Genomic DNA, 10,515 nt, shown 5'->3' on the forward strand with positions numbered 1-10,515 from the left:
GTTGGCATCAACATCCATTTTCATTAGTTATATAACCATGAATTACCATATAAGTGACGTCCATTAAACCACGTTACCTTCGTATAATGTCAAGTGTCATAAGATTGCTAACATAAATGAACAATAAGGTCAATATGAAAAAAAAAAAAAATATATATATATATATATATATATATATACACATATATATATATGAATGCCCAAAATAAAAATTTTAAATCGTAAATTATCAAAAGTACCTAATAAATAAGGGGTTGTGTAGGATTGTGTTAACGGGTACTGTAGGATGACTATTAACACACCATTTTATGTCAAAAAATTTGTCAACCACTCAACTTTATATCAATATTTTGTTAGTTTTATAGGTTTTAAAGTTAACTTTATACAATTTCTCTTATTTATATAATTTTTTTATTAAGTGGGACTCACATTAGATTAAGAATATTGGCCAAGGCCCAACCAAAAATACACAAGCCCATTAATATCAACATGACCAGGATCCAAGAACGTAAATAAAACGAAAAGTAAGGGACATTTCCGTCATTTTAGAAAGCGGAAAACCTACGCTTTCACATTCTCTCTCCCAATAATTTTTTAAAAGTAAGATTTAGATTTTCATCATTTCCCTCCAATTCCAATTCCCACTCGCACTTTTGAGTTTTCATTTAAAAAAATATATATATTTTTCCCTTATCCTTAAGTCGATAATTATAGTTTTGAAAAAGAAAAAAAATCATAGAAATAAGAAATTTTCCTTAGAAGCAAACAAGATATTTATAAATCTATTACTCTCTCGTTTCTAGGGTTCTTCATAGCCTCTGTTTGTTTCCCGAGAAAGTTTCTAGTTTCTCGTTTCAGGTATCGAATCTGCTTCTCTCTGTTTTAATTTTCTGGATATTATTAATGTGATTCTTACTGTTACTTGCATACTTCAGATTTCTTGTTGATTGATTGTAGAGAAAGTTTATCTAATTGAAATTAGAATCGAGATTTCAAAATTTTTTTTTGGTTAATTCTGTTTTAGATCTACGTGGTTTCCTCTACCATTAGCGAGGGTTTCTTTCTCATTAGCTAGATCTGCTAATTGAATATACAGAAAGCGAACTTAAATTCTTAATTTTGTTGGAAATCAAAACTGTAAAAGTACATTTTTCTTCAATTGTTCTGAATTCTGATGCAGCCAAAGAAGTTTATAGTTACAGTTTCACTCTCTGCTTTGTATGATCATTTTTTTTTTCTTGTGTCAATTTTCTTTGTTTTATGCAAAATATATACACTTTCAAAGACTCTTGTATGTGAATTATAAGGTTTTGGGCTACCCGAGTCCTTTAAGAATTGCTTTCATTTGAATTATCTGTTGTTTTTCTCTCCATATGGTTTGAATGTGCCTTCAAATCCCGCACTCCCAGCTATCAAACTATCAACAACAAAAAAAAAAAAAAAAAAAAAAGTTTGGGAACGTCTTCTTTTTGGGTATATCTAGATTGGTTTGGTTGTGGGGTTATAATTGATTTGATAACCTTCTAATATGTATATAAAGTAGGACTTGTTAATTTGAATCTCTCTCTTTCACGGGCCTATTGTTAACTGTCCTAGTAGATAGGTTCAATAGCGCTAACAATCTGTAATATGTGGCCTTCCATGTCCAAAATTTACATTGGGAGTAATCTTCTGTATGGCCATTATGAACCTTTATAGTTTTATATATAAATGTTTGGGCAGGGAAGTATTAGCACATTTAGTGTAGTTTTCCTCCTTTTATACCCAAAAAAAAAATAAATGAAATTCATGTGTTTTGGTATTTAATATGGGAAATGATTTTGTTAATCAGCAAGCTAAAAAAAGTTCTCGCCCCCACTGCACATTTGGTATAAATTAGAAGAACCATACATGACATTTTCTGTACTGATGCAAACCAACTGTCTTATTGTTATATCATTGGCATTTTCTTATTTGCGTCACATCTACCATCATCAGTGTTGCTGTTATTGTGAACACCATGGCCAATTCACGACAGGCAATCCACCATAACTGCCATCACTGCAGCTAACCACCAACACCACTTTAGCCATCACTATTGTCACAAAACTAACAGTACCCTTCATGTGAAGTACACATACTAAATTTATTGAGAATTCTGTCAAAGCTTTAACTTTATTTCTGAAACTAGCAGAGAAATTTTGTTATCTATAAAAACAAACAAACAAACAAACAAAACTAATAGTGTAATTCTGTCAAAGCTTAAACTTGATTGCTGAAAGTAGTAGAGTAATTCTGTTATCTATAAAAACAAAACCAAAAAACAAAAAACAAGTAGAGTAATTTTGTCACTGATTCAAAAAAAAAAAAAAAAATTGATTATTTTAAGCAATCTGTTTTGCTTATAAATTAACATGCTTGAATAAATGTTCTCCCCTCCCTAGGTGTGTTACTATATCTTATTTTTGTTACACTTTAATGAATTAATTATATACATGGTTCTAGGCTACTTTGGCATGGATTCGGCAACACAAACTTTCCAACACCGCTCATTGCCAATCAAATTATGGCCCCCTAGCCAGAGTTCAAGGTTGATGCTTGTAGAACGAATGACCAAGAATCTTACAACTCCATCCATTTTCTCGAGAAAGTATGGCCTGTTGAGTAAAGACGAGGCAGAGGAGGATGCCAAACACATAGAAGATATTGCTTTTGCAACTGCAAGCCAAAACTTTGAGAAGGAGCCAGATGGTGATGGGAGTTCTGCAGTGCAAATTTACGCCAAGGAATCAAGTAAACTAATGTTGGAAGTCCTTAAAAGAGGCCCCAGAATAAAGGAGGATAGAGAGGTTATGATAGCTAATGAAACAATCTTTGATATATCTGGAGGTCGCAGGGCTTTTATTGAAGCAGACGAGGCTGAGGAGCTTCTACAGCCATTGAGGGGACCAAACTCATATACTAAGATTTGCTTCAGCAATAGAAGTTTTGGCTTGGATGCTGCTCATGTTGCTGAACCCATTTTGTTATCCATTAAGGATCAATTGAATGAAGTAGACCTATCAGATTTTATTGCTGGAAGACCTGAGGCAGAAGCTCTTGAGGTCATGAATATATTTTCTTCAGCATTGGAAGGTTCTGTTTTGAGATATTTGAACCTTTCAAACAATGCCATGGGCGAAAAGGGTGTTAGGGCATTTGAGTCACTTCTAAGTTCACAGAGGGATTTGGAAGAGCTTTATTTGATGAATGATGGTATCTCAGAGGAAGCTGCAAGAGCAGTTTGTGAACTAATTCCCTCCACTGAGAAGCTTAGGGTTCTTCATTTTCACAACAACATGACTGGAGATGAAGGGGCACTTGCTATATCTGAGATGGTGAGAAGTTCTCCAGCATTGGAGGATTTCCGGTGTTCTTCTACAAGGGTAGGCTCTGAAGGGGGAGTTGCCTTATCTGAAGCACTAGGGACTTGTACTCATTTAAAGAAGCTTGATTTGCGTGACAACATGTTTGGTGTAGAAGCTGGACTTGCTTTAAGTAAAGCTATATCTGTCTTTGCAGATCTTACTGAGGTTTATTTAAGTTACCTCAACTTGGAGGATGACGGGGCAGAATCCCTTGCCAATTCTCTCAAGGATTCTGCGCCATCACTTGAAGTTCTGGATATGGCTGGAAATGACATTACTGCCAAAGCTGCTGCTTCTTTAGCAGCCTGTTTAGCAGCAAAACAATTTCTCGCCAAGTTGAACTTATCTGAGAATGAACTGAAGGATGAGGGTGCAATTCTGATCAGCCAGGCATTGGAAGTGGGCCATGTCCAACTAAATGAAGTTGATCTCAGTGCAAATTCAATTAGAAGGGCTGGGGCAAGGCTCTTGGCACAGGCTGTTGTGCACAAACCTGGATTTAAGTTACTAAATATCAACTCTAATTTCATATCTGATGAAGGGATTGATGATGTTAAGAATATATTTAAGAATTCCCCTAATATGCTTGGGCCCTTGGATGAGAATGACCCTGAAGGAGAAGATCTTGATGAGGAGGCTGAAGAGGATGGTGCTGATAATGAGGATGAATTGGAATCAAAACTCAAGAACCTTGAAATCAAGCAAAATGAATAGAGTTTCTTGCTCTATCAGAGTAGCCTTGGGTGGATTTGCTTATCCAAACCTGATTTTCAGTTATATGTTTCTGTATTAGCTAGTCCAGCTGCATCTAGTTGAGTGTAATAGGTCTATCTGTGTTAGGTTAGGTTGGAGACCTCCATACTTTAAGAAACCCCCCTAGCTTAGAGTTAGTTTTCAATATTGCTGATTGAAATTGGATCTTTGTGGGCAGTATGTTATGTTTAGTAGGAGGTATACAGTAATTTTCTTTTCGGGATGTTTATGTTCAGTGTATGCAATTTGTCTTTACAAATCTGTTCAAGACTAAATATGTTCTTTGCATGGATATTACTGTGTAGTAATTATCAAGAAAAGGCTGGTATATGTAATGGGACTGAAACTTCAGTATGTGAATGGGTCAGGTAATATCAGTCCCATTGTTAACTCAACTAGCAGGCTAACTTCAGATTAAAGAGACCTCTTATCCATCTGTGCTCGTGATTATTACATTGTTTTTAGCTCTTGTGAATTGGTTGTGCTTGTAGTCCTATTGTTGTATACAGTTTGTTAGCTTGTTGCTTTGCTTATTGGGATATTTTGCCAAACGGGGTGCTCATAGTGATTAGGTTTTTTGGCCTTTTCCTAATAAAGTACAAACTCAACCAATGTAACATATGACGTCTGATTGTTTTTAAGAATCTTCACAACTAAAATTTTATACTTGGTCTTGTGTTATAATCCGATTCAAAAATTTCAAGCTCCATTTCCTTTTCTTTCAGAATACAGAATCAATCTTTTTACACAACAAAAGTAACAATAGTCATATCATTTTATCTACTTTTATATGATAATTGAATACATTGATTCTTGACAAACTATAGGAATACGCAGAGATAGAAAAAAGGGCATCCCATATAGCCTTGTAAGTGGGTAGATATAGCTGCTGTTTGATTGATCATACAGCCACAGCTACTTTGAGCGATTCTAATATCTTATCATCTATCTCAAATGTTATGGGCTTCTTGTCTCTTCCAATCTTTACATACTCATCAAACCGCTCCTTCAAATCTTCAGGAAGATTTGTGGTGCCCTGCCAACCCAAAATGTCCTTAGCAGCTCTTGGTTCTGCATAAAAGTGCTGCACAGTACATGAATTGTGTAAATTATCTAACAGTTGAAACAGTTTCAGAAGCAGAAGTCAGGACCCAGCATTCAGTGGGTCCATTCAGGGGACCCTCCGCTAAACATTTTATATATTTGATCTTTCTCTCTATTTTTCAAATTTTCTTTATCATTATGGTTATCTTGACCCTAAATATGGTTGTTAATGGGTGGAATCATTACATACTCTCTCCAAAATAATTTAATGGCGGGTAGAAGAAAAGTCATTACCATATTCCGGAAAGGAAAAGCTTTCTTTGCATCAATTCCAACAGCTTTGGGATCATAATGAATAATGTTAACCGGACGACCAGCAGCTTGAGCACATAGTTTGGTCATTCCATCCAGAGTCACTGCACGGTCACTTACGCAGTTGAAAATCCTACTATTTGCAGCATCTGGTTTCTCGACAGCAAGAGTAAGCATAGAGGACAAGTCCCTAACATGAGAGATGTTTGTGAGTTGCATTCCAGAGCCAGGGATTGGAACTGGCCTGTCCCGGACAATTCCTGTGTTAAGTAAGTGAGCATATTGAGTTACTGTACTTTCTGTAGAAATAATATTGAGATTATGGAACAACAATAAGTGGAGGATATATTGGTACTGAATATTAAGTTAAAACCATCCTAAGAATCATCCAAATCAGATCAAAACTGCATACATCATCTAGGTAAGAAACAATCAGGCCTCATAAAGGAAGGAAGGACTAATATTCATATATCAGATATCTTACAGGACATCATGAAACATTAATTACTAAAAAAGTGCTTGGGATTATACACTTACTATCAAAGAACCATTCCTCACAATCTTTATTGTTTCCAGATCCAATCATGTATTGTGGACGGAATATTGCCCAAATACCGAAAACCTCTGCAATGTATTTCTCCACTCCAACATGACCAGCATCAGCTTTAACTACATCCTGTTATAGTGAATGTTTTTATTTGGTGGAGGAAATCCAGGATATTTTAAATGCCATTGGGATAATAGATATACAACATACCCCTTCGACATGAGGTAGCTCATCAGTTGGCTTATAGATTCCGGCACTGCTGATGAACAGAAATTGCTTTACACCAGAACTCTTGGCCCAATCTATCACAGGCCTATGCGTGAAGATTGATGTTAGCATAAATGGATCACAGATTACATATAAATTAATTTTTTAAATTATCTTTTGCTCTATATTTGAATAGTACATTTGGTTTCAATTACTTGCACACTCCTAGATACTAAACTACCACATACAAATTTTCCCTTCAGCGCAGGGGGATTGAAAAAGGCATAACAAAAGGACATTGGAGCTTGGCATGCACTACAGTGATGTAGAACATATATGCTGCAAGTGTGATTGATTAAACAATGTGCAGTCATTTTTTAATGGAAAAAAAATAGGCTTATGCTTGAGTTCCTCCAACATAATTCAAGGATCAAGGTCCTATTACCAACATAGTAAAACATTGCAAAAAATAATTTGTTTTAACTTCACATCATCCTCTATCATGGGCATACCCTCATTTCAAAAACAGGAACTCAAAATGTGGAAAGTCTAAAAAGTAAAAATACTACCTACTAACTTTGAGGCCCCAAACAGAACCATAATCACTATTGCCTTATTAAGGTCCATTAACTTCTAGAAAGCATAATGCCAATACCAATCTTCCAGTTCTATCAAGTAGGATACCTAACAATTTTACAATCAAAATAGCATACCAAAACTACATAATTCAAGATTTGAGTTTCAAGAACTAAAGCAACAAACCTCACAGCATCCAAGTCCTTGCCATTGTTGTCCAACACCACATCAAATGCTGCTCCTCCCACAACCTTCCCAACTTCTGCCGGGTCCCCCCACACTGTCTTACCTCCAGCACTCACAATTTCCTGAAATTTTTTCAGATAACACAAAAGTTTCAATTGTAAAATAAAGAAATTCACCATATATACCTATACCCATTACAAATCACTAAATGCCATATTAGTCAACCAATAAAAATTAAGTACAGTTCCTTAAGTGTCGTACCTCAGTTTCCCAAATTAAACTCAAACATATGACTTCATTGATTTTAATTGTCTTAAATGAATATAACACATTTATATGTGGAATTGAATCAATTGATCAATGTAGTCATGGAACCTAATGTACAACACTCTACCTAAAGTGTGATTAATGTACAGTGTGAATCTTTGTGCCTTAGTCATGGAACCTAATTGTACCTGAATTTTGGCCTCAGACAAATACACACACATACACACATAAAGTACAAAGACATATTAGTGATGTAATGCAAAGTGTAAATCTTAACTGAGAATCTGTTAAATGGAGGCTTCTTCATCTTGTCAGAGCTCTCTTCACCAACAGTCAGTATTGTGACCTCATGGCCAGAACCGAGAAGCTGTTTTGCAAAATAAAAGCCAATAACCGAATGTCCACCACTATTGGTATTAACTATGAGGACCTTCTTTTTCACCTCAGCACTAGCTCTGACACTCAAGGCAGAGAGTGCAAAGCGTTTGGAAGGTGTGGGGTATGTGAGAGAAGATGGAGTAATAGAGAGGGAGGAAGAGAGAGCAGAGGAGTGAGACAAAGAGAAGCGTGGAAGAAGAGGAGAAAGTGAAGGTGATGAAAATTTGGAAGGTGGAGAGGAGAGGAGGAGAGAGGATGAGAAAGCAAGAGTGGCCATTTTTTGTGTGTACTTTGGTTGTATGAGAACCAGCGGTTTTTTTAACTAGATAAAGGAAACAACAACCGTCAACCGGCCTCTTCAATGACTTCCTTACATGACAGTTAATTTAATTTCCGAATCAAGTGCTTCTTTTTTCTAATGTTTTTTTCTAATTTAGTTATTATTATACCTAGTAAGGTTCTAAGTTTCTAACTAAGGCTAGTCTATTGCTGGCTGAAAACTATTTCCAAACCCTATTAATTGTCTGTTTGAATATTGTTTATTGTTGAAAATTAAAAACACTATAACAAGATAATTTTTAAATGTGTGAATAATACCGTGAAACCCAGTTTTAAAGTTGATTTTCTTGAATTCCATACTTGTGGGTCTCATGAACAGTGCACGGAACCCACTGAAATGAAACCCAAACGCAAACGCCAAGACTGTTTACGCTATCCAAACTCACACTAAGGCCTGGGTTTGGCTAGGCCTTTGAGAATTTCTAGAAGGGCTTCTTCATCCAAGTAATTGATTTTGGTTGATAAATATTGGTAGAACTGGATATTTGAACAATGGGATTTGTGAGAAAATGGGTTGATTTAGTTTTACACGAAGGACAAAATTTAGTTATAAAATAAGTTACAAAATTAGTTATAGCCTAAAACTATAACTTTACTCAATAAAATAAATATTACTACATATTTCAAAAATCTAACCGTTAAATTGCATGTTTTTTACACTCTAATACACATCAAATTTTATGTCAATTGGATATTATTTACTATATAATTTATAAGTTTATATTCTATGCATAATTTTAAAATACAAAATTTGCAATTTCAAAATTTTATTGATGACATAACTATTGATCTTTAATTTTCTAAAAATTTTGCAAGTATGAAAGATATAAGAAGAAGAAGATACAGACTATTGTAAGGACCCAAAAAAACGCCCAAACCCACTTAGAATAGTGGCTCCCAGTTCTTCAAGCCCAAAACAATAAATTTGTAAAAGAGTGGGTTTTCCGAGTCAATTGAAATGCTAAGTAAATTACAAGCTTGAGGACAATAGGACTAAAGCAATTAACATGAACAAAAAAAGCACAAATTCATTGTAAATTCTTCCTCGGGCAGGTCTGAGGATGGATGCTCATTAACAGTCAAAACTGATATTTTTACAGTTAGATCTTTATTTCTCTCTCTCTTTTCATTTGTAAATTGTCCATCCCATTTTCTAGAGGGGTTTCTTTCCTTATATAGTCCTTTCCACTGCATTTCAACCCTTCATCTATACGTCTCAAGGAAATAATTTGGATGTTTGTCCCATCAGGACCCTTCTAAAGGTGGTAGAGAGAGTTATGAGCTATGAAGTCACTGTTCAAGTGTCTTTTCCTCATAAATGCGGCCAGCTAAGTTGGTGCAGAGTATTGAATGTGGAGGTGATGGCTACCTTCCCAAATATTTCCCATTTCCGTTGCTTGCATGACTCTGGTGTCTTCCATAGTGCTTTACTTTCTGGTGCAAGGAGCTAAATAAGGTACTCCCGAGACGCATTTATTCCTCAGGCCCTTCGAACGACGTGCCTGCTAGCCTCCTTTCTTTGGACCTCTTATTCTAAGTTTTAGTTCAGTTCTAAGTGGTCTTGACGTCTTCCCTCCTCGGTCTTAGCCCACGTGTCAGACTTAGGCTGACACATGTATGGGCCTTTGATCATCTTCGGACAGGGCCCATAGGCTTTTAGAATGTCCTCAGACCACTTGCTCCCACAACTACAATCAATTTTGTAGCTAAATTTTGTCCTTACACAAATCAAGTCAATTCAGTTAATTTCATGGGTGTCTTATAAATGCTCTCAGGGCTCAATCATATTTGCATCCAAGGAAACACTGTCCCTTGATATGTGGGCTTGGACCACATAGGAGTAATGTAAAAATAATATTACAAGCTTAAGGCCCATTCAACAGTAAACTCCAATTGGGCTATGTTCTGTGGCTTTGGACTGGGCCAGCCATCCAATAAAACCCATCTCATTAATGTTGAAGTTTGGGTCATTAATTACATTTGGACCTAAGAAGTGTCGTGGTGTCTCTTGCTAGTTACTAAGCTCATTTGCTTTGGGTTGTTAATAATATTGGCTCTCAACTAAAACAAAACAAGTCATGTAGGTGAAATATTCTCATAAGAATTGAACCTTATAATTATCCCTTGATATGTGGGCTTAGACCACATAGGAGTAATGTAAAAATAATATTACAAGCTTAGGGCCCATTCAACAATAAACTCCAATTGGGCTATGTTCCATGGCTTTGGATTGGGTCAGCCGTCTAGTAAAACTCATCTCATTAATGTTGAAGATTAGGTCATTAATTACATTTGGACCTACGAAGTGTTGTGGTGTCTCTTGCTAGTTGCTAAGCTCATTTGCTTTGGGTTGTTAATAATATTGGCACTCAACAAAAACAAAATGAGTCATGTAAGTGAAATATTCTCGTAAGAATTGAACCTTATAATTTTGGATATAATGAGGATGCAAAATTTCACTGCCCAAAAATTCACCTCATCAAGCACATTAGCGCCTCCGCCTCAAACTCAGCAATAGAG

At 35.8% G+C, this 10,515-nt stretch overlaps 2 protein-coding genes across 2 annotated transcripts; one reads left to right on the plus strand and one right to left on the minus strand.

Annotated features, from left to right (window-relative positions):
- Window positions 1-633: 633 nt before the first annotated feature.
- Window positions 634-4,534, plus strand: LOC115970910 (RAN GTPase-activating protein 1). Its single transcript, XM_031090532.1, has 2 exons — window positions 634-858; window positions 2,485-4,534. Exon 2 carries the CDS (start codon window positions 2,496-2,498, stop codon window positions 4,098-4,100), a length of 1,605 nt encoding a protein of 534 aa, XP_030946392.1. The 5' UTR covers window positions 634-858; window positions 2,485-2,495; the 3' UTR covers window positions 4,101-4,534.
- Window positions 4,535-4,828: 294 nt separating this feature from the next.
- Window positions 4,829-7,970, minus strand: LOC115970911 (chloroplast stem-loop binding protein of 41 kDa a, chloroplastic). The gene is made up of 6 exons (XM_031090534.1): window positions 7,556-7,970; window positions 7,012-7,133; window positions 6,253-6,355; window positions 6,033-6,171; window positions 5,478-5,755; window positions 4,829-5,223 (listed from the first exon to the last, which is right to left on the minus strand). Exons 1-6 carry the CDS (start codon window positions 7,931-7,933, stop codon window positions 5,041-5,043), a joined length of 1,203 nt encoding a protein of 400 aa, XP_030946394.1. The 5' UTR covers window positions 7,934-7,970; the 3' UTR covers window positions 4,829-5,040.
- Window positions 7,971-10,515: the final 2,545 nt, after the last annotated feature.

The sequence above is a fragment of the Quercus lobata genome, chromosome 12, assembly GCF_001633185.2.
Source record: "Quercus lobata isolate SW786 chromosome 12, ValleyOak3.0 Primary Assembly, whole genome shotgun sequence".
Lineage (NCBI taxonomy): Eukaryota > Viridiplantae > Streptophyta > Magnoliopsida > Fagales > Fagaceae > Quercus > Quercus lobata.